The sequence below is a fragment of the Cyprinodon tularosa genome, unplaced genomic scaffold (assembly GCF_016077235.1).
Source record: "Cyprinodon tularosa strain WSP-4 unplaced genomic scaffold, ASM1607723v1 ctg100, whole genome shotgun sequence".
In the NCBI taxonomy this organism is placed as follows: domain Eukaryota; kingdom Metazoa; phylum Chordata; class Actinopteri; order Cyprinodontiformes; family Cyprinodontidae; genus Cyprinodon; species Cyprinodon tularosa.
The window spans coordinates 775146-799355 of NW_024037783.1; the positions used below are offsets into that span (position 1 = coordinate 775146).

At 38.2% G+C, this 24210-nt stretch overlaps 1 protein-coding gene across 1 annotated transcript; it reads right to left on the bottom strand.

The window, feature by feature from the left end:
• Nucleotides 1–194: 194 nt before the first annotated feature.
• On the bottom strand, nt 195–21528 carry wdhd1 (WD repeat and HMG-box DNA binding protein 1). Its single transcript, XM_038269255.1, has 26 exons — nt 21457–21528; nt 21068–21155; nt 18073–18184; nt 17811–17962; nt 16152–16263; nt 14726–14776; nt 14542–14637; nt 14345–14437; nt 14131–14237; nt 13844–13985; nt 13491–13692; nt 11254–11441; nt 10980–11164; nt 10664–10905; nt 8037–8174; nt 7797–7953; nt 5993–6107; nt 5436–5567; nt 5138–5361; nt 4492–4622; nt 4350–4406; nt 3772–3803; nt 3520–3684; nt 3147–3289; nt 2922–3057; nt 195–573 (listed from the first exon to the last, which is right to left on the bottom strand). The coding sequence occupies exons 2-26, from the start codon at nt 21142–21144 to the stop codon at nt 391–393; spliced, it is 3372 nt and encodes a 1123-aa protein (XP_038125183.1). The 5' UTR covers nt 21145–21155; nt 21457–21528; the 3' UTR covers nt 195–390.
• Between the last annotated feature and the right edge of the window lie 2682 nt (nt 21529–24210).

Below are 24210 nucleotides of genomic sequence, written 5' to 3' on the forward strand. Positions count from 1 at the left end.
TTAATTGTGTTTGAACCAGTGCATCTGTATTTTTTCTACTTCATAAATCCTATGGCAGCAACAGGGTGTACATACAGTTAAAAGACTAAATATGTCCTATTCTTTAAGAGGAGGTCGTATAAACTTTCGTACTTTTAAAACATTGTATTGGGCATCAATAGGTCAAATCAATTCATGGAAAATAATGGCAGTAATGAATTTTAATATTTATTAAATTGATAAAATACAGTGAAGTTTTTCACACAATAGGAATATAAAACAATGAAACAGAATTTGTCTGTATTTGACAGAACATGACGATCCTCTGATCAGGCTAACTGAGAAAAAACTAATTAGTCTCAAAATATCACATATTTAAACAGACATTTTGTCCGTTTCAACAGTAAACATTCAGTTTTTGTTAAATGCAAATGCTGACAGCTTGGAAGAGGGATCCAGGGACTTTTTCTTCTTGCTGTTATTTTCATCAGTTTCCACCGTTTCGTTTTCAGCACCTCCATCTCCTTCTGCTCTTTTCCTTTTCCTTGCGTCCGCTGCGTCTCCTGCTTGTCCTTTTGCTCTTTCTGTCCACGACTGAAACGGAAGACACAAAGATGCCCACGTTAATTGCAGACAAAATAGAGATTGTTCCTCATCGTCAGGCCTAAAACACCTGCATGGCGATGACTAACGGCACACATGGACACTCAAGCGTGCAGCTGGAAATTGCATCCTGTCATGTATAATCACTATTGACAGGCTGCATCTCTTTGGTCCGCCGGCTCTTTTCCTCCCCTCGTGATTTTATTTTTTCCTCCCTCCTCCTCTCTTTAAAACAAAGGGAAAGCGTTTCCCTGGACGTAATAGATCAGGGATGAATCACCAGGCCCACTGAGTGGACCTGCCACACAGAGATATGCGTACATGCTTCACCTTCAGCAGCCGATCATTAAAGTGTTGAACATATTCATCTAGGCAAACGGAAACCTCAACAGTAGACAGGAGTTTGACATGAAAAGCAGCAAACTGTTGCTTTCCAGCTGATATTACATTGTACTAACAGCCTGCACACAACATCAACATATCAAATGTTGATTTCAAATCTAAATGTTATTTTACTTTAAAGATTTCTATTCTTTTAAAGCAGTTCAATCAACCCAGAACTTCTATGGGTCAGAGGAAAGGCAATTATATCTGCCCACACAACCTGGACAGAAACTTTATCATTTTACCTTTTCTTTGGAGAAAAAAACAAAAAAAAACAAAAAACAAAAACAAAACAGGATTAGGAAATAATGCTTAAAATTACAAAACATTTTCTGGGAAATGCTGAATCTGATTTCATATTTTTAAAGAGGGAACAGGATCCGTAGTAAGCAAATCTAAGCTTTGGCAGAGAGACCTTTTTTAAATTCACTCAAAGACTTTCAGGTGGTCTTTCAGATTTCCCTTCTGACTTCCCCCCCCTTCTTAATTTGTTGTGTATTTAAACCCTTCAGGAGGTTATAAACGCTTAAAGGTTTAGAGGAGGATTTTCACAAAAAATGCACATGCACAATCCTGCACCCGCTCCTGAGAGGGAACGCCTATTAAACACGTGTGAGAGCATGCACAAACCCTTTTCTCATTGTGCACACACAAAAGTTGCTGTTTGCATTGCTCATACAAGCTTAGTTTCCAAAAGAAAGTTTTCCACTATGTCAGACTCACCACCGGTAAGTGAAAATGGGGACGAGCACGTAGAACGGCCTTACGTAAACATATCCCCAGAATGATTGACAATTAGGAGGACCACTTATTTTGATGATCCACCTGGAAAAAGAACATCCTCCACTATACCTTTAAGCATGCAACTGCTAAGTTACTTTTGGCACCCCCTCCTGGTGATGAGTATCCAATGCTAATGTTTCATTGATCAAAGTGTTAAGCTGCTCTGTGCTCCATCCAAAGGGTGAAATAACATATTATTGTTTTTATCAATAATTCTCAAAATGCCTGAAATAATAAAAAAAAAAATGATGGGATAAAAAGAAATATCAGCCCCTCTCCTACGCTGATTAGCTCACAGCATTATCATCAGCTCACATCAAAAAGCAGCTAAAATACTCTGCTTGGTTCCCAGGCAACTGCCATGAGATCCTCCCCCTTCATGCCCCCGCCTCCTGTTTCCTTTCTGCCTTGAATAATCTGGTTTTAAGCTGAGAGACATGATGTATGCAGGGTCAGGAGCAGGAAGATGAAAAGGTGAGGTGTCTCATTTCTGACACAGCTGCCCTCATTTTTCACCTAATCAACTGATGGACAACACTGAACAGAAAGAGCCAACATCTGAATTAAATTAAATACGTTTGAATGTATGTGCTGATCAATGACACATGATTCTAATTTGGTGCTGAATTTTTCTCTTCATGGGATCTTGGCAAAGTTTCACATTTTACATGCATTAAAAGCACATTATTATTATTATTATTATTAAAAAGTTCTTTCAGAGGGAGCAACCTTCATTTTTAGAAATAACTGAATGATTGAGAACTCCTATTGTGCTAATTTAAACATTTTGATAAGCTTGCAGCTTTAATATTACGAAATAGTTAAATTAATTTTGTCAGACAAATCTCTGAAACCGAAACAATGAAATGTATCCCCCCCACCCCCAAGCCAAAAAAAAAAAGTAATTTACTTTAAAAAAAAGTAATTTACTTGACCAATGACCAATAAAACAGCTGGACTGTTTCAGTGGTGGACAGAGCGGCAGTTTAGAGCCAATGTTAGCAGCATTTACTGGTTAACGGTTCGTGGAAAACAAGAGCGGGTCGGTGAAGTTATTCATAAACTAAAATTAGTGACGGTGTTAAGGCAGCCTTCGTCATCAGTGCAAATGAGTATCTAATGTGTCTGAATAAGATTGTGGTTAAGAACAGAATGAAGCGTTCAGAACGTACAAGTCTTTCGTCTGCTGATAGCGTCCTGAACCGTCCCATAGCCTCTTTAATGACATCCGTCTCATCCAGATCTGGATTATCAGCAATGATGACCTTCCTGTTCTCGTCCAGCCACAGCTGGAAGCCCGTCTTTGGCCTAAAGGGACAGAGATTTAGTTGCTTTCTGTTTATTATTTTTTAATGCGGAAGTTTCAGTAACGTGATCCTTCTGTTAAAATACTCCACCTCTTGTTTTCTGTGTTTTCTGTGGGTGTTGGCGGCGCTGTGGTATCAGGCTGTTTTTGCAGATCTGCAGCCTGCTCTGCCGTCTCTTGATTTTTCTTGTTAGCCGTTTTGTTGCTGGAGATCTGGAGCAGAGTGGACTGAGCCTGACAGAAGAGCAGAATCGAGGGTTAAAGATTTCCAGTTTTGTTATGGATGCTTCCAGTGGAGCTGAGTAGGGTCAAAACTATATTTCTAATACCTAAGATATGTTAGGGTTTATTTTAAAAACCTGTAAGAAAATATGTTTAGGTAAACATAAAATACAAACAACATTATTTAAGTTTAGATGTTAGGAAAGTTCTCATTTTAAAAATAATTGTGAGGATGGAGTTACCTTAGATTTGGCTCTTGGTGCCAGTGGCTTGAGGACAGGGCCTTTGTTTGGTTTTCCAGCTGAGCCGCTGATTGGAGTTGACTTCCTGCTAGATGTCATGTTGTCCAGGATGTTTGTGACCCGAGTTTTTCCAGATGAGGATGTCGGCGTTCCAGAACCTGCAACCTAAACCCATCAAATATAATCAAACATTAAATAAAAACACTAGAAAACATAACCTGGTGTTTATAATACATAACCTTTAGCTCTTACTTTGAAAGGGTTTGATCTTCCCACTTTACCAGCTGGAACAGACAAAAAGAAAGATTTAGGAACTTTTCACTTCATTTAAGAGTATTAGAATACTTTTGATTAACGTTGGGATGAATGATGCAGCTGATTTATGTAGGAACAGAAGGTAAATAGATGGATGGATAATTTGATTTTATTCAACTCTAAGATCTTTGGAGAGCGTTGGATGTCAGACAGGAGTCTAAAAATAAACTGTACATTATTACTACACAGTGACAGATGGTAATAAGGATCAATAAAGAAATCAATGGATGTTTAAATGATCAATGGGAGAATGGATGAACTGAAGTTTGAATGATGGTGAGGATAGGTAGATAGAGTGGATGGATAAACATGGATTCTTTCCTAATTTTTCCTGAACTGATACAGACAAAAAACCTTTCCAGACTACATGTAAATCCCTGAGGTATTTTTACTTTTACTTAGAGTTTTTATCTCCCAGGTCTGAAAAACTCATGAGTTCAGAAGCAGGCATTTGATCTCATCTATATTAGCAGATGCTGGTTATCCTCTGCATCGTGTCAAAAACATGGACTCACTTGGCATCAGTGACGGCTTCACAGGTGAACCTGCTTCTTTAGCGAAAGGATTTAAACCTAAACAAATAAAAGGAGAACAGTCAACTGGTGTCATCCGTGTTTGTCAAAAAAACATTAAGCAGGAACTAAAGGTGAGGCTGACGTTTCTTGGTTTCCGTTGTCTCCTCCATCTCCGTCTCCCCACCATCGTCTTCTTCTCCAAGCTCTTCATCCTCCTCCTCTTGATTCTCTCTGGGGCTGTAAGGATCATCTGTGGGGTCAGTCTGCCTGTACCTGTCAAAATAAAAGCAGTAACCCTTCTTTGCTGACTGAATTTTTAATGTAAATTAAAGATGAATGCTGTTGTAACTTCCAGATATTACAACTTATTCCTTATGAGACGTAGTGTTTGTGATATCATAGAAGATTCTCAGTCACCCAGATCAGTCATTCCAAAAAAGTAAAAAAAAAAAAAAACAATCCACTGGAATAAGGCAACACTACTTTAGGCAACAAGAGGTGATTGTGAAAGCTTCACAATCCTAAATCAGCGGCTCCCATCCACGGTAGAAAAACAATAAAATTGTTTTCTTATTTAAAAATGTAACTCCTCTTGTTCCATTGGCAAAGTGTCTCACTTACCTCCTCAGTTCAAGAACAAATGCACTTACTTTAAGAAAAAAATACTTATTTAGAAATCAATGTTTTCCAGTGAAAAGTTGGCACCAATAATGTCTACAATGATGTTGGTTTATCCTAATATTTTTTTAAATAGAAAGTGTTGAAAAAGAAGATGTGTTTTGATTTACCCTGATGTCGATCTGACACTAGAGAACGCCGGCTGCTCCTCTGGGACCTCCAGCTCATCCTCCTGCAGCTGGTTGGACTTCTCCAGGGCAATCTCACTCAGCCTCTGCGCCAGGTTCATCCGCCTGGATCGGGACGCGTAGCGGATGGCCAAAGTCACCACGTTCTGAGTCATCAGCTCTGCCAGCTCCACACAGCGAAACTCCCGCTCCAGTTTACAGGACAACTAAAACCCAAAAAAAAAGCCTTTAGAGCTGTGCTCACCATCCCCCCTGCTGAGAAAAGCTTGTTCATACTGACTGCAAACATCTTCATGAGAAGCTCCTGCTGCTCCTTCTCTGACTGCGTCTGAGCAGCCTCGTCGATCTCGTAGCCGCTGGAGGACAGGAAGCTGTGGTGATTGTGGAAGAGGACAGAACGCCAGTACTGTTCCTGGAAAACAAGACAATTTGATGCAAAGGGCATTTTTAATGAGGCAAAACAACGTCAGGAAAGTTCTCACTCTGATATTTGTAATAGAAAATATGTACACACGTTCAAAATAAAAATGTAATTTACTGTAAACCAAGTCTCCATGGCAATATTCTACAATAATATATCAGTAACTGGGGCTAAGCAATAAAAATTATTTATGCATTTATTCCTATATCTACATATTTATTATATTTCTATAATTGCAATAAACAGTTTTCATGTTTAGGTGTGCTGCTAGGCATTGAAACAATTCAATCTTTCAGTTTCTTTTCAGAAATTATTGGGGATGAAAAACAATTGTTGAAAAATCAAATGCATGAAGGAAAAAAAAGTAGGTAGACAAAGCTTCTTCTGTGAGTGGTGCCTTCTGGGTTTGTATTTACCTCCATTTGTCCCTTTTCTGTGCTAGTCTGACACAGCGGCAGCTTAAAGGGAAGGATGGCGACAGCAGGCCGAGGCAGAGTGGGAGGATACCGGGAGCCTTTACATGGAATACACCTGATGGGAAGAAGAGAAGAGTGAGCATTTAACCATGAAAAACTGAAAGAGATTCTCTGCATTAAAAGAAAAAAAATGTGTATAGATAAATATAAAATATATAGATAAAAAAATAAATAAATCACTCTTTTATAACCCATAATATGGATTCATTGCATATTGTGTAAAATTGTTAAAGACTTTTTTTCTTAGAATTATAATGAAATATTACCAACAGATAAACCCCAAATTCATCCGTTGTCTCAGAGAATTAATATACTGTAAAAGAAAAATGTTTTAAAGCATATTCAAGGAAAGTTGAGTGGAAGAAAAATGTTTGGTAGGAAAATATGTCCCAGAAACAGGAATAACCTTGAAGACTTTCCAGCAAGTTCCAGTTAAGAATATGGTTCCGGTTTGTTCTCCTAAATCCTTTATTCTACTGATGAGCTTCAATTAAAACCTGATGTCTTTTCCTAGCAGGTGAAAGAACCTTCCTACACCATCATGGGTTCAAAAAGATGGTTCAGTAACCATGGTGTCACTGTGCTCGATTGGCCCGACAACTGAAACGCTACAGAGTATTGTAAAGGTGAGACACACCAGGGGCCTTGAATATAGAGCCTGCTCCTTAAAACATGCAGTGCCATGTATGTCAAGTCCTGAGTTCACTGCCTCTGATGATAGGCGAAGAAAGAAGTTACACAGGGTTCCTACAGCATAAGGCAAGTTAAACTCAAGACTTTTTAAGACATTTTAATGCCACTGAAAATAAAAATTTAAGACCAAATTCACAAGAAACACAAGAAAAACCTGCTTGCGACAACTTAACCCAAAGGTTTATTTTAACATAAACCACTGCACTAATGTTTCAAATTTTGAAAAGCTTCCCATACAGGAAGAAAGCTAAAAACACACAAATGACAGATATATTTTAACAATTATTTAACTGAATTCACAAACTTTGTTTTAGCAGGGAACAAAACAAATCAGTTTTAAAGCCACAACAGAACCAGTGCTAAGTCTTTTTTGCAGCTATTTTTTTTTGTATGGTTTTCTTAGTATGTTTGATTTGGTGATAAGTGGAGGCGTTGCAGAGACAAGGGTGGAACAAAACTGAGAAATACCGGCTGTTTCTCTGTAACTCCATTTTGACGCTTTTTGTTTCGTGCTTCGCATGCGACTCCACTGCCTTAATTCCCATCGTTCCAAGCTTGAATCGCTTCTTGCACAAAATACACTGAGCCTCATGTATGTTCCCTGGTTTTAGCCATGGAGAAAACTCTTGGCTGGATAGCCAGTTTTCGTTATATTAACACTTGCTCATATTTTCCAGACAAAAAGTAAATGCCGCATCTCCCAAATGTCCCGGCCGCAACAATGCTTATATTTGTTCCGCTATTGGGATGGAACCAATAATGGCGATTTTTTTAATAATAAAAAAAAGGTCAATTTTTATGTTTTATTTAGATTACAAAAATAAATCATAATAGAAATAATCCTTTTCATGAGGTTTTAAAAATTAAGACCTAGGAAAGACTGATTTAAGACATTTTAATACCAATTAAGGCCTTAGTTTTATTTTGAAGAATTCAATGCCTTTAAGACTTTTTAAGGACCTGTGGGAAAACCCCTTACAGCTGTAGTTTATCCTGAAAATAAAAAGCTCCTGACACATCAGATACTTAGACTTTGACTTCTGGGGCTCACCTGAGCTGCTGTGGATTCTCATGCACACCGACCACCCAGTAGTGATCCGATTTGCTCTTGCAGGTCTCCCTGGTGTTACAAACTGGTGTCCACGTATTGCCTAGCGACCGGTTTAGCATCCGCACCAGCCCGTCAGAATCCACGTAGCATGGCGTGCCTGGAAACAGAGAAACCGTCTTCACAACGAACCATCTAAAGGGAAACCCTTTGAGACATTAGAGACGGAGAGCAGAGGCTGACCTTCGGCGGTAAACCCGAGCCAGGCCAGGTAGCATTTGGGAGAGAGGGGGAGAGATTCGCCGTTGATCAGCTGCCTCTTTTTGCGACCAAACTGCAGGAGTTGAACGCCAAGAGCCTGTTCTCCATCAAAACCCGTTCCTGAGGACATGAAAATAAGAATAAAAATAAAAATGCGGCTGAGCAAAGAAAACTAACGGGTGGCCACGATGTACATCAATATTGTGTTTAAATAATGTTTTTTTTTCTTTTTTTTTTTCGATTATGTTAGGAACATAAAGATTTGCTGTGGAACAGAGTCGTTCTCTCTCCAGTGGTCAGAATACGAGGACCCCAGTTTATCTGCACAATCATCCATAGAGAGTCAGACCTACAACAAACTGTTCAAAGTCCTAATTGACGAAAAAGAAAGCTTGGATTTTTTTTTTCCCTCTGTCCTACCATCACTAATACCAACATGTAGACATTGCAAACAGAACCGGAACTTTCACAGGAACAGCTTTGATCACAGGAGACGAAGATTGAGCTTTTCAGCAACAAACAGTGAAGGAGGTTAAGCACTGAAAAACAGATACATGCTGAATATAATGCATGGTGGAGGATCTGTGATGCTGTGCGCCTTTTAATGATTGATGGCTAAATCCACCAAATGGGTCCCACATAGGGCTTAGACAAAAAATCTTGATGAATCGACTATTGAAATAGTAATCAACTAATTTAGTAATCTATTAATCGTTAGCTGGAGTCTAAAATGTGTCTTTAGCCGACAGAGTAAACCACCTTGAGCAGCAATGGTACCAAATTTGTAAAACAACATATAAACATTTTGCATTTAAGATAAAAAAAAATACTTTTTTGGGTGTCCATATGCGCCATTCACACCCGAAACCTTTTCCACAATGGAAAAAGTTTCAGTTTCACCTGGTTTAATTCAGTAAAAAATCTTTAAGAAACCTGTGGCTATCCAATTATTCAACTATTCACCGGAAAAATAATCGCCAAATTAATAAATTTGCAAAATAATAGTAAGGTGCAGCCCTAGTCCCAAGACAAAACTAAAACTATTGTACAGGCATATTAGTGGGCACTTTAGGCTCTTAATAAGGGGTCTTCAAAATTTTCCAGGCCAAGGACCACCAAACTGATGGCGAGATGGAGCGGGGACCCCCTAATTTTATATATTGTATGAAATCGTTTTATATCAAACTGGTCCTAAAGTCAATGTTAAAGATGGTGTCATGTAAGGAAAGTAATTTCGCCCTGGGATTATTAAAGTATTTCTGTTTGTGATTCCTGGTTGATGGGACAGGTGTTGTGACTGAAACGGTGCCCAGTTGAAAGAGCTCCTGTGTGTTGCTGAATGTGTGCATTGATGACTGAAAGACATCTTCTGCCTCCATTTATCTGTTTACTATAGTGTGTTGAATTGATGTTTATGTGTATTTAAAGACATTTTAATTAGTGGAAAAAATTGCAGGGGGGAATATAAAAAAAAGTAATCAACCAAAACTTTCGAGACCCCCATGCAGTACCTCCGTGGACCCCCTAGGGGTCGCGTACCCCCTGTTGAAGACCTCAGCTCTAAATGGTTAAGGATTCGTTTTTGATCATTTTGATATAAAATATCCCTACATGCAGGTGCCTAATGTACTTGAGAAGAATCACTGAAACAGTTTGTTAGAAACCCTTTTCTTATGCTAACAATTATGGCAGTATGCACCCTGAACTACTTTAACCAGTCTTTTCTCCTTATTTGCCAGTTTCTTAAAAAGTCGAGCCTGTGACTTTATTTGAACAAGTATGTGGAGAGGAAACCTAAAGGAGGGCCTTAGAGCATCATAACTGTTACCCAAAATAAAATCTTCATTAAGCTATCATTTACAAAAGCCTCTGAAGTGAGCTACAGAGTGGAAATAAGAGCAACAGTCCAACCTTGAAACATGTTAAAGGAGAAGACTAACTGCTATCCTAATGTTAACAATGAAGAAATATGGGCAGAAATGTCAACCTGTGAATCTGTTTGATTACTCTTTTGCTAAAGGACCTGGTTGGCTGACACCAAAAAAATGCATTAAATCCACATCAATACCTTTTGCACCATGTTTTTTTTCTCCCACACTGTTTACATTTGATCACTGCTGGACTTCATGAAATGGAAATGTTCATTTTACTGCTAAGCTGCTGCTCACTCAATGTCTGAAAACGAAATTTTGTTTGTATACTCAGAGAGCATACAAAAAAAGTTTATAAAGTTCCAAATCATAAAATTCAGATTCAATTAAACAGATTTCATATTCAAACTAATGCATTTCATTTTAGATAACGAATAAAGATTCAGTCAGGGAAATTCAGATTCAGTTTCTGATAGAACAAGCTTCTACATATAGACACAGTATTATAAGCATCTTTACTGATAAAGTTCTTCACTAAATAAAGTTTATTATTATTATTATGAATAACAGTCATAATTACAGCAGAGAGAATCTAAAATCTGGGAACAACATATTGGCAAATCAGAAATATAAAATGAAATGAAAAGTTTGGATATAGTAGCAAACTGATTCCTTTCTCAAATAGAAGCTTGCAGTAAGCTCGATAATAACCATGTCCCTGAAGGTGGAGCTTCGTACCTCGATGGTAAACCACCAGCAGCTGCTCTCCGTGTCCGGCCATGCACACCACCGGCCCCGGCAGGCTAAAGATCTCTTTCTGGACGCCACCGATAGAAAATAGCCGAAGCAGCAGAGAGCTAGTGGCGACGGCCGCCCAGCCATGACCCAGACAGACCGCCTTCACACCCTCGCCTTTCGGCAGGTCCACCATCCATTCCTTGTTGGTGTCCCAGGAGGAGAAGTGGAGGCACTGCAGTTTACTGGGAACAAACAGGAGCCGTTTGAGAGTTTACCTGGAACAAACAAAAAAGAAGAAAAGAAGAGCCAATTTCACCTCGCAAGCTCTTCAGTGCTGGGGCAGGCCAGCAGAACGGCCTCCTGGGAAAGATCGGCCATGGTGTGACCCAGAGAGTTGGTGAGATGCATGGCGTGGTGAACAGCAGTGTCATGAAACTCCACATCAATGGCGTTGTCCTGCTCGTCATTGTAGCCTCTCACTATCCCCACTGAGTTCCACACCTGAGACACAGTTCAGGCTGTATGAGAGTGGAAAACCAGCATCGGAAAAAAAAAAAAAAAAAAAAAATCACATCTGCAGCGCGTCCTACCATGAAGCGGTGCGTGAGGTGAGCTGGCGTGGAGCTGGGCTGAAAGGCCTTCTGGGGAGGAGTCGGCATTGGACCCTCATAGACAGGGCGTAGGGGCATCAGAGGAGCCGCTGCAGGGGCCACAGAGCTGCCAGCATCGTCATCGTCGTCAACAAACTTCTCTTGACCAAGTTTAAGAGACCCTGTGTCTGAAAGCAAACAAACAATTTAAAAACACTTAAGGAGCTCTTAAAGGTAGATTCAGTTTGAACTTTCTCCGGTAAGGTTTTAGTCATTGTTTCGTCAAAGTCTAAAAAAGAAAACCCCTTTTATTTAGTTTGTTTAAAGTTCTTTAAGATGCTTTTTAAACCTATTGTTCTGTTACAGGTTCATATGTTGTTAAATACAATTTAATAATAACACATTTATTTATTAATAACACAAACCTGAGTAGAAAAGAAAACTAACAATTTCAATTAGGGCTGGAAAAATAATTCAACACCATTATAGAAATAACACATTTTAATCAATAACGTTTTATGACTTTTGAACATACATTGGATTACATAATTTTGTCTCCGATGTTCCCTTTTTTTTAATATAATTTTTTTTAACATTTTATAATCTAGAGATAAAAAGCGACATGATATTCAAAGCACACATTAAAGGGTAACATCTGAGGTAAATCTTAAGGGCTACATATTCATATTTTATCACAACTGAGATATAGCAGGATGCATGAGAGTCAAGCTTCCTGTATTTTTTATTATTTTATATTGTTATGTAATGTTATAGAGTCCTCCAGTGGCTGTTAGGTCAAAAAACCCAAACCCGAGTATAACATAAAATTGCTTTTTTCCTAATAATACTCCCTTTTTAGTGGCATCTTATGCTCTATTTACGCTAGCCCTCTGAAACCGGTCTGTGCCGAGTTAAGACAGAGCTTGGATCAGTTAACTGTGCCGAGCTTGGTTCCTTACAACCATTTACACATCACACTAGCGCTATCCGTGATCCACGATACTACAGCTCTCAAGATGGGAATGGTTACGGAAACCAAAATGGCAGCGCCCATAACATTCATGAACGTATGCTTGTTTATATTAGTGATATTTCGTTGTTTTTGGAATGTCAGGTAAAGAAGGCACCTGTCTTGGTCTCTGCATCATCCCAGGTCCCACCACGCTCTTATAATGCTGTTTAGAAGAAGTTTGTGTTGTGAACAGGTGAAGAGATCTGCGAGTTGCAAAGCCGGACGCGGCGAAAAACCCGTAAAATTAATCAGCTGACTGTAAACAGAAGATGATGCAGTCTGCTCATGTGCTCTTTTTTAATCAGAGAACTGAGCCACAACTAGCACGGTTTGGTTGTGTCTGGCACAGTCCAGTTCTGCTGCGATCCATTTACCCTCAATAGTTATCTGGGTTACCATGTTCAGACCGTTATCAGCATGCATTCAAAAGGCCAGACTAAATGGGGTACTATAGAAGATGACATTTTTTTCACAGTGTGCCTCCAAGGTAAAGTTTCCCCAGTCACTGTTAGCTGTTTTCTTTATTATAGATTTCTTCTTACAGCTATCAGCATCTGTAGTAGGAATCCTTCCCAGCTATTGAGACCACTTGATTTTTTTCCTAAATAAATTATACCCACAGGTAAAGTTTCAGGTAACATTTGATATGTTTATCTTGGAGTTTTAGAAACTTGGCAAAATAATTGTCATCGGTTCTGTTGTGGGCTTTTCTTTCTCTAAGGCTTTAATTTTGTTTTGATCAATTTAGATCAGGGGTTCCAGAAAGGGCCGTGTGGCTGCAGGTACTTTTTCCAACCAAGCAATAGCACACCAGACTCCAGTCGTCTCATTAAGTGAGTCCAGTCTTAACATGATGACTTGATGAGATGAATGGAGTCTGATCTCCTATTGCTTGGTTAGGAAGGAAACCTGCAGCCATGTGGCCTTTTCTGGAACCAGTTAGACATCCATGATTTAGATTGTCACAAGAAATTTAGAAACCCATCAGGTCATCAGTTTTGTCCTGATCATCCAGCCCTAATTCCAATCCTACATTAAATTATTTAAATCATCTAAAAAAATGAGCTGAAGACTTGAGTCACAACAACTTATCACAAACAACCAATAAAAATCTTTAATGAAATAATCTGTTGACATGTTTAACCAAAAACCCCTGTGATATTGGAACCTCCTCCGTTCCTCTGGTTAGTAATGACACTCATTGCTTTTATCAGCTATTCCTCACCCAGTGAATTCTCATCGTCCAGGATTGCTCCTCTGTTCCTCACGCGCCCCGTGGATGGAATCAGGAAGTCATCCTCGTCCTCTTCCTCCCCCACTACAGTCTTCTTTGGTGAATTGGCATCACTGAGCCCTTCGTCCATCATTCTGTCATCATCTTCATCAAAGAGGTCGTCGTAGTCTTTAGCAGGTTTCGTAGCTGGTGCCTGAGGATGTCAACAATACCGAAATGAAATATAAATAAAAACCAACTTCCCTCTCGTTTCATAATCTTAAATTTGTGTTGATGCTTTTAACCTTCAGATGATTTGACTAAAGAGAACTAATCATCTAAGTGGGGGTGAAAGGCGGCGGTACCTTGGTGACGCTGGAGGAAGCAGTGGAGGTACCAAGTCCGTCCAACATCCCCAGGCAGCCCTCTGTGTCTGTGTAGGCGATCTGTCTGCCTGAAGGATGCCAGGCCAAGCTGCACACCGTGAAGCCTTTCTCATGCTTCTGCCTGCAGGAAAACGAGCCCAGATGGTTTTAAAAGCAGAAACAGAAATGGAACCGAGAGGTGTGGTCCATTCAAAAAACAAAGTGCTCTCATGGTTAAAAAAAATGGTTTCCAAGTAAAAAAAACTAAATCTGGATCTCACACACACCTTTCCACACACAGCTTGCTGTTCACATCCCACACTGTGAGCAAACCTCCAATGCTACCAGCTGCCAGGAAGGTACTGCAGGGGGACCAGGCTACCACGTTGATGGGCTGCAGAGGGAGAGGGGTTTATTTCACTACTAAGAACCAAACCACCACTCTTCTTTTCCTATGAAAATGAATGTTTTCATTTAAACATTTCCAATTGTTGTCCTCACCTGTGTGAGAAGATCATCAGACAGCATGCAGACGAGATCCCAGGATCCCCGCTCATACAGGTGCACTTTGGTTTCAACAGGAACAGCTAAAAACTGACATCCACACATGAAGAGGTTTATTGTTTACAGATGATGGCTCTGCATATCAACAACCCCCAGCATCTGGAATCACAGCAGCAGCCTGCTGGGTGACTGACCTTCCCTGCTCCAGGCTGAAAGGATAAGCGACACAGAGACTTGGCGTTGCTGACGTCGTTTGTCTTCTGTAGCAGCGGCCGACTGATCACCTGAGTCTGAGGGAGAAACCACGGAAATTTAATGTTGGGAAGCAAAAAAAGTACAAAGATCTGCTGGCATGGACGGTAGGGGAAACAAACACACCTGCTCCTCGATGTTCCACACAACCACCGAGCCGTCACAGGAGGCAGACGCCTGACAGAGAGACAGACCACACATTAGGAATGTTCATGAGTGTTCGACGGATGGAGAGTGAGATTGATAGACGGATCGGTGCGGCGTCTGCAGTGATGCGCTCTCTGTATCGGACTGTCATGGTGAAGTGGGAGCTGAGTCGGGGGTCAAAGCTCTCGATTTACGTTCCCACCCTCACGTATGGTCATGAGATTTGGGTAATGACCAAAAGGACAAGATAGCGTATACAAGCAGCCGAAAAAAAGGAAAGGAACCACCTGAAGTGGCTTATACATCTGTTCCGATACCTCCTGGAACCCTCCCTCAGGAGGTGTTCCAGTCATGTCCTATTAGGAGGGGACAACATGGTAGGCCTAAGACAGGCTGGAGGTACCATGTCTGAGCTGGCCTGGTGTCCCGTTGAGGTCCCCCCAGAGCAGCTGGAGGAGGTGTGCACGGATCAGGAAGTCTGGGCATCTTTGCTTAGACTGCTGCCCCCGCGATCCGGCCCCGGATAAAGCGGAAGAGGATGGATGGATAGATGGTGTAGTATTATTATAATCAATAATAATACTATGCATTGTCATTATTATCATCTCATTTATTTTATGCACAAAAAGAAGAATTGACACTGGTTTTAAAAAAATTATATCACTTTTTATTTAGTACATCCCACAGCATTTTAGTTTGATTAAAATAATCATAGAATTAAAAAGCACTTTAAATCTGCCTAAAATTAGATTGCGGGAAATAATTTTATGTTACAAGTTACTTTGTTTTATGATGTTAAATCTTTACTAGAGAGAAAATTCTGATGCGTTTATAATCTATAGAGCTAATCTTAGAAAAAAAAAATCCAACTAAATCGACATGAAAACCTAGAGTAAAGGAGTAAATAGAAATCGTTGCAAGATTTTGAAAGCAGAAAAGAAACATCAGCATTATACATAATTTATAATATTGATTATTATTGCTACTATTAAATAGTTATAGTAATGATCAATGGCTGTATAGAAAATGTGATTACTTTGACATTAAGAAGAAGTATAATAATTTTAAATAAAATATCAATTTTTTTACAACAATTATTAAAGTTTATTATAAAAACTACCTATTAAGGAAATTCTTAGGAATAAATGTGTGCTTAAATGATTATGACAACAATTCTTATCATTGGGAACTGTAACACACACACACACACACACACATATATATATATATATTTTAGAAGAAAAAAAAATAACATGCTCTTTTGTAGAATAATGTCAAGCTATAACATATTTATTGTACCGGTAATTATATTTATAATTAAACTGAAAATAAGAAGAAAAAATGCTGCTAAAGTCTAAAGACAAATCAACAAAGAAAAGTAGTTTAGTAAAGAAGTTTTCCTTACCAAGTATTCATCCTTGGGGTCAAAGGAGACACTGAGGACGGGGGCTTCATGGCCTCGCAGCGTTTTCTGCCGACTGCTGTCTGACACCTCCACCACCTTCACCATGAAATCACTGAAGGAAACACAACAATAAAACAAGCAGCTTTAGTGCTAATGTTCATGACGTCACTAAATCCCACAGAAAGAAAAACACAGGAACACAGAAACAACAGGACGGATGAAAAGGAAAATTATCCCGACCTCCTCTAGTGACACCAGAAGGTAAAGAATCAATAAGAAAACAGCTTCATTAGTTTGAAAGTAGCAAAAATCAATGCAGCTTCATGTTCTGAGCTTTTATTGTTGCGATGAAGCTGCTGAGTTAATCAATTCACAAAGCAAACACACATCCGGCTTCACTCTTCACTAATCTTCACTAAGAGGGAGGGTTCAGCTGCAGGATTCATACAGAATATGAACACATGGCTGCACCAGAACAGACATGGATGGCTTCACAAAGTAAAAGCGACATGAGGAAACATCTCTGGAACATCAGCTGTATGTGTTCAGTCAGCTGGACGTCCTGGTAGTGATACTTCCACCATCTGATCCACAAGTTAAAAGGACATTTTTAGATATTTTTTTTTTTTCGGGAGATTTAATTCGATATACAGGATAGAAAACAAAAAATTAAGAAAAGGTATTGCATTCTAATTTTTTATTGAAGCTCATTGTTTGCAGAGAGGTTAAAAATAATAAAGATTTGAAAAAAATAAATTTGTTTTCATAATGTGAAAAACATCCCCATCATGGAACATAGTGGTGGCTGAGTCATGCAACTGTCCTCAGATGGGACTGTTTTTTTATCTAGAGGATGAAATTATAACTGCTTCAACAGATCAGCCAGTTTTCTACAGGAAACCTCCGGAGGTGCGTCATAGCAGGTCAGCACACTTTCAAAGCAGTTAAGAAATGTATTTTGTTTGTTTGTTTGTTTGTTTTCTTTCTTTCTTTCTTTCTAACAAAAAAAAAACGGATTAACTTCACCAGAGAATAAATCTATGGGGTTGCAGGAAGATACCTGTAGCCAGGAGATGTCCTCATATCCTGGGATACAAAACTTTAGCAGCATAAGGTGGATTTAGCGATTTGTGATATGGTTGAAAAATGTATCCATTTAAAAAAAAAAATGAGTTTAACTGTAAGTCTGATCCCTTTTAAACATAAGCGTTAACCTTTAAGTCTGTCAGCCATGCTGAAAACTTTGCTTCGTTTGGCTTTGAGAGGCATCCAACATCCGCCATAGTACCAGATGGTTCTGGATCAGAGTTCAGTGGAATTATTGAAAATTTGATCCAACGTATTACCTATTGGTCTATAATGATATTGATTTATTGCCCAACACTGGGTAAATTCCAATCAGACTGAATAAACAAATTGAATCAAAAGAAGCATCAGACAGTCCAGCAGGAGCTACATTATTTAGATCCTCTGTGAATGTTTCACAGACGGAAATTACCAATATTTTGCCTCCAGGTCAAAAATAAATAAGGGTTTAAAAAACAAATAAAACAAAAACAATTGTTCCTGAATTTTAGCCATCTGATATTTTCAAAAGAGACATCTAATATCCACCAAAACAAAAATATCAACCGCTTAGCACAAAACAGTCTTTTGTACCTGGATCCGGCAGCGACTCTGGACCCGCTGCTGTTGAAGGTGACATGAGTGGCGTTGGTGGTGAAGCGTGTCAGGATGCCATCCGGGTCTCCGTCTGGAAACGTGTGGATCTGCACTGTGTTGTTTGAACTCGCTGTCACCAACTTTCCTTTCTGTTTGGACGACAAAACACCCAAACGCGTCACTATCAAACACCCAGGGTGAAGCGATGCAAACAAAGACCTAACAATTATAATCTGATGGAAAGCAGCAGACATCACACCTTGAGTGCCAGGGAGTAGGCCTTTTCTCCAACAGTGATAAACTTTGGATCATCGTCATCCAGGCTTTCCCAAATCCGAACATCACCATCATTTCCACATGTTACAATATACCTGTAAAAATGTAATAAATAATAAACTCTTTGTCAGATTTGGATAAAAACAAAAACAGAAAACATCTGAATAATGTGCATTCACCCCCCTTTACTCTGGTAGAACTAAATAAAATCCAGAGCAACTTTCTGCCTTCCAAATTCAATGTAAAAGGAGCTCTGCTCAGAAGAGAAAAACACCCTGAACACAGGATCTTAGAGGCAGCATCCTGCTGTAGGAAGGTTTCCCTTTAGAATGAAAAAGAAATTTAAAAAGAAATAATGGAAATATGCAAGAAGCTAGGAACTGTTAGAAGTAAATAGAAAAACTTTAATCTCTTGAAATGTAACCCTGTTTGGATTATCAGTGATATCTGATTGGAAGGGGCAAAATGTCTCTAGATGTAAAATAATTAAATGAAAATGATAGGAGATGATACACTTTCTGGGTTTTCTCAGTAAAATGTTGAAAACCATACATGCCTTGTCAGAGGTGTCAAGTAACAAAGTACAAATACTTTACAAATACGTTACTGTAATCAAGTACACTTTTTAAGTATCTATACTTTACTCCATGACTTTCTATCCCTTACATTTTTAAAACAAACGTTACTTGTTACTCTTGGCTTTGGTTTAATGTTTATAAATATTTATTTCACATCATGTGCGCCATCCAATGCAGATCATTGGCTCCATCCACATCTAGTGAAAACTAGTTTAATTGGATGAGTCATAACGCAAACACTCATTGGTTAGCTAAGGGAAAATCATCAGAAGCAAGCAGGTGTTCTAAAAACTGCAAACGCGAATTGCCTATGCCATGCTACAATGTCAGATTCAGAAAAAGATGTTGAAATGCCTGAAAGGAAACACAGGCGAGAGCGTATCAGGAGATGGAGACAGAGACCAACAAGACCTCCCTCATCCTTGGCCCTATCTCAAAGAATTTTTCAAAATAGTCGAATAATTGAGCTTTCAATTCATATAGTTGCATCTGGCTGTTACTTTATCCCCTTGAACCCTACGGACCCACCGGTGGGTCCAGCTGCTACGTGACCTCGTAATTTTACCAAACCCCCAGTATTGATGTAAAAAACATATTTGGCACAGTTTGGTGACATTTATGGATAAATGTGCCAAAATGGCCTCTCCGCCTAAGAAATTTCTCACTAATACCATTCTAAAATAAATATGATTCATCTGATTGAGTCCAAATTTGGTATATTTTTACACAACATTTAGATTTGAAAGTCTGTACTACTTTTTTGTGCTATAAATAATATTTTGGTAGTGTTTTGCAATGTTTATTTCAAAGAAAATTTTGGCGAGGTTCAAAGAATGCAAAATATTTTGTATTTTGTCCCTAATATTTCAGGCAGGGTCAAAGCTACAATGGTGCTGACACCAGAAAACCATTCTATGACATCTTACCTTTACAGACGTACCAAAAGTTTCTTCTTAAATCTAATAGCTTTGAGGCTATAAGCTATTTACTTTTGTGTGTTTTTGTCAGGCAGAAATTTATTTATACCCCCTTAGGGTGTAAGAGGTTAAACTCTTATACTTTAGGTAGTTTTTGGAGCACATACTTTTTCATTTTAACTTGAGTAAAGAGGTCAAGTTGATACTTCAACTTTTACCAGAGTGTTTTTAAACTACAGCACCTATATACTTCTACGTACACCCAAAACATGATTAGCCTTCATTTTCTACTCACCCCCATGCTGAACAACACCCTGGAGTACTTTTTTGATATCTCAAATGCATCTGGAGATCTGGGAGGCTTCTTGCTGTCTGCTGACATTCAAATAATGGAGGTCTATGGTGTCCGAGACAGAAAGGTCCATAAAAGTCCACAAAAAACGTGTCAATATTCCTCCATACTGCTCGTCCAATGTATTCCAAGTGTCCTGAGTGGGTAGCATCCAGAATTTACTCGAAACGAAGTCATTTAGAATGTTTTTAGAGCATAAACAGTAGTGTATAGGATTTCCTGAAAGCGCGCACATGCGCGTTCACGAGCCTACGGAAGCCGGCAGACCAAACCAGATGAAAGTGCGCATTCAGCGTCTGCTCTGCCAATAATGCAAGCGTAGAAGAAGAAATGTGCTGTTTACCTGTGCAAAGAAAGAAACAACGAAAGAAAAATATCTGAGGACTTCAGTGTTGAGGAAGAGCATGAGTTCTTTGCCGAGCTGAATGCTCTGGTTTGGTCTGCCGGCTTCTGTAGCGTCGGGATCGCGCATGTGCGCGCTTTCAGGAAATCCTATACACTACTGTTTATGCTCTAAAAACATTCTAAATGACTTCGTTTCGAGTAAATTCTGGATGCTACCCACTCAGGACACTTGGAATACATTGGACGAGCAGCATGGAGGAATATTGACACGTTTTTTGTGGACTTTTATGGACCGTTCTGTCTCGGTCACCATAGACCTCCATTATTTGAATGTCAGCAGACAGCAAGAAGCCTCCCAGATCTCCAGATGCATTTGAGATATCAAAAAAGTACTCCAGAGTGTTGTTCAGCATGGGGGTGAGTAGAAAATGAAGGCTAATCATGTTTTGGGTGTACTATTCCTTTAAGTAAAAAGTGTGTGTACTTTTGACACCACTGTGTCTTGTTTACCTTCAGTCAGGCAGTTTTTGTGATTACTTTGCAGGAAACTTAAACTAATGTCATGATCTCTGCTTCATTTAAAATGCTCTCAACATCCTATGTGTGTTTTTCATAACAGCTGCACTTAAAAGCCTTTTAACCTCAATACACATCCAGACCCTTTCATTACAATGAATTGGTCTCTTTCCTGTGGAGCTCTGCAGACTAAGGTATTGAAATGGGAACATCTAGCTGCTTTATCAGTGGTTTTAATTTGGTTGTGTTTGAACCAAAGGACAGACCAACCTTCCAGTGTCATCGAAGCAGACCTCGGTGTGTCCCTCCGAGTGGCCGTAGCGCATCGGCTTCCTTTCGCAGGGCATGTTTAAGAACACTGGACGTACGGAGTTAATTCATTAACATGAGTGAAGAGATACGGAAATAAATGACATATCTGGAACATTTCTGCACTACATTAATGAACGGTTATTCCCTCTGGCAATGCTATTTATGAAAGAAGCTAACAGCAGCAAGAATAAACTGTACAGTTAAAACCTATTCAAAATGAGCGCTGAGATACAGAGAGAGCGTTTAGGGCACTGGATGCTAAACTTTTATTATTTACTTCAATAACGTTATCGTTATTCTGACATTAAAACGTGGTTTAAAACTTTAGAGAGCCGAACTACTCTTACCTTACTCCGTTAAACTCCCGCGCTGAGTTAAACAAGGAAGCTCTGCGTCACAACTCCCGCCAGCTACGTGACAACGTAGGGGGATAAACTCCTCCCACCGTCCAAAGGGTTCACGCAGCTTCAGAAAAACGTAAATCATTTTCTTTTTCGTTATTCATTCGGTTTTAATAGATTATTAATCTCTATTTCACAAATTACCTTACCGTCTTAAAAAAAAAAATTATTATTATTATTTTTTTTTTAACTCACTAAAAATATAACCCTGACTCTGAAATCTACGGAAGATGATTAGGGCCACTGGACAAAAGTTAATTGTTCTTTAAATATTATTTCAGTTTAATATAGCGAAAAAATATATATAAGAAAAAAGTCAGAATTCTGACTTTAATCTTAAATTCTGACTTTTTTTCTCACAAATTCTGACATTTTTTTTATCAGAATTGTGACTTTAATCTCAGAATTGTGGATGTTAATGTAGGTGGACACCATGAAGGAAGAGATGTAGGAGCACTTAGCTTCACTGACAAAGATGTGAGTGGTTTGACAGGGCCAGTAACACATAGGTGAAAAATGATGGAATAAGGCGACTTTTTACATGCTCGAGGGGTCCCTGGTGATGCTATTTCATTAATGGAATAGCAGAAGGTGATTAAAACAAGAGAGATAGTTTAGTCTCTAAAACAGACATGGCTACAACTTGATGCTTACATGTCTGATAGCTGTCAGAATTCAGTCAAAATTTTCAGATTTAAGTCAGAATTCTGAGATTAAAGTCAGCATTTTGAGAAAAAAGTAAGAATTCTGAGTTTAGAGTCCGAATTCTGACTTTTTTCTCATATTATACTGAAATAAATTTTAAAAATTAGTGCACTTTTTTCATTTTTTCAGTGGCCTTATCCTCTTCCGTAGAAAGCTGATATAAAGTTATGCCATCAATATATTTTTTTTACTTTTTTACTGTTGTTTTTCAGTGTGCTTTTAGTATTGACATGACATATACCTTCATAATGCATACCTTGCATATGTTCAAAATAGTTAACCAGTAAATACTGAAATAATAAAATCAACATGGCATGGAAAAGACAGCTTATTAATTTAATAAATATGTATACATGTATTATAAATGTATTTGTAATAAGTTACAATGCGAACTAACTTTATTAATTAATCCATTTATGCAAGTTTTTATTAAATAAAATAGATTTAAATGTATTCTGTATTTGCAAATTTGGAGACTGCCATTGAAAATTCAAAAAGAGTAACAATTGTCTTTACCAAAGTTTTCTTTTTTAATATCCTGCTCTATTGTATTAACATGTAATCATTACAAAAAAAAAATCTCTTTTGCTCTAACTTTGATTTTTCAGCATCAAGCATACTTCTTAAAAATTCTTGTTCACTCTAGTTAGCTCTTGTCTGAAAACACTCCAGTTTGAGTGAAATTAATTGGTAAATTAAAATATCAAGGGAAAATCTTCATTTCCTGGTGTGGATTTTGAATTTATCTGATATGTAACAATAGTATTGGGCCAATACTATTGGCCCTAAAATCCAAAAGTTGATTTCCTTAATATAAGATGGCATTAATATTTCATGAAGTTTGAGGAAGATCAATACCTATGGCTCCTCAGTGTCTGTAAGCAAGAAATCCCCCCAAAAAGAAAGATTTTTTACTCATATACTTCTGTAAACAAAAACAATGGATTGCATGACAGAATATGCTTTTCTACTTCATACCCTTTTTCAATATATAAAACATAAATATGTCAATAATTATAGATTATATTTGTTTGTGTTAAATTCGTAATTATACTGTATTGTTTAATTGTATTGTGTAAATAAAGTTATTATTTTATTCAATAATACTTACACAGCCCAATTTTGCACACAGGCTTTCAAATGATTAAAAAAAGACATTTTACTATCAAACTAAACACCTTTATTCATATTTCCCTTTTAGATTTAAAAACGCCTATGCAAATTAAAACTGAAGAAGCATGGTTAAGTTATTGTTTTAGTTTAAAGATAATCTTTGTGCAACTGTAGCTTCACTGTTTGTATTAAATATTTTAGATAACTTCGTCTTTATTAGGACCTGATTGAATTATGAAAGCCTTTCTCTGCTTTTAAAGATTCTTCGGTTTCTGTCACAAGATTCAAAGACTTCAATGTAAAAGTGATTATAAAACAGTTCATATTTATCAATAACATTTTTATTTCATTGTGATTATTCTATTTCACATGATAATAAAAACAGCTGGACTTGTCCCAGATAAGGGATGAGTTAGAAATGGAAAATCAGTAGTAAATAGAGAACTACGTGGATTAAAATGTACAAAATAAGGAAAATTCTGACAGTAGTTGGATATTACTGACAAATCTGTTTTCCTAAAGTGAAGCCACTTCAGGTAATTTTTCTACCGAACTTGATAGTGAAAAGCTAAATGACTCATACATAGACAAAAAATATCGAAATCCCACTAAAAACCCGTAACTTTCATGCCCTTATCTTTCAATTATCTATGGCATTTAGAGCCTCCTCTGTCTGTGATGAATTGCTTTTTGCTTCGTCTTTGCAGAGCACTACTTCAAAGTCATATTTTCCATATCATTAGCTTGTCTAAAGATGATGCAATTGCAGCAGAAACAGAAACATGTTGTGAGTGAAGGGTTTATATGTTGCATAAACATTCCTCAGGTGAGAAAACAATATTAGAAAGTAGCAAAACTACTGAAACATCATTTATCGATTTG

Excerpts from the sequence above, each read along its gene's own strand:
- wdhd1 (XM_038269255.1), bottom strand. The coding sequence starts at position 21,144 with ATGCCCTGCGAAAGGAAGCCGATGCGCTACGGCCACTCGGAGGGACAC. Across the intron at positions 11,442-13,490 it reads GGACGATGAGAATTCACTGG|ACACAGGGTCTCTTAAACTT; the intron begins GTGAGGAATAGC and ends GTTTGCTTTCAG. Across the intron at positions 6,108-7,796 it reads GAGAATCCACAGCAGCTCAG|GTGTATTCCATGTAAAGGCT; the intron begins GTGAGCCCCAGA and ends TCTTCCCATCAG.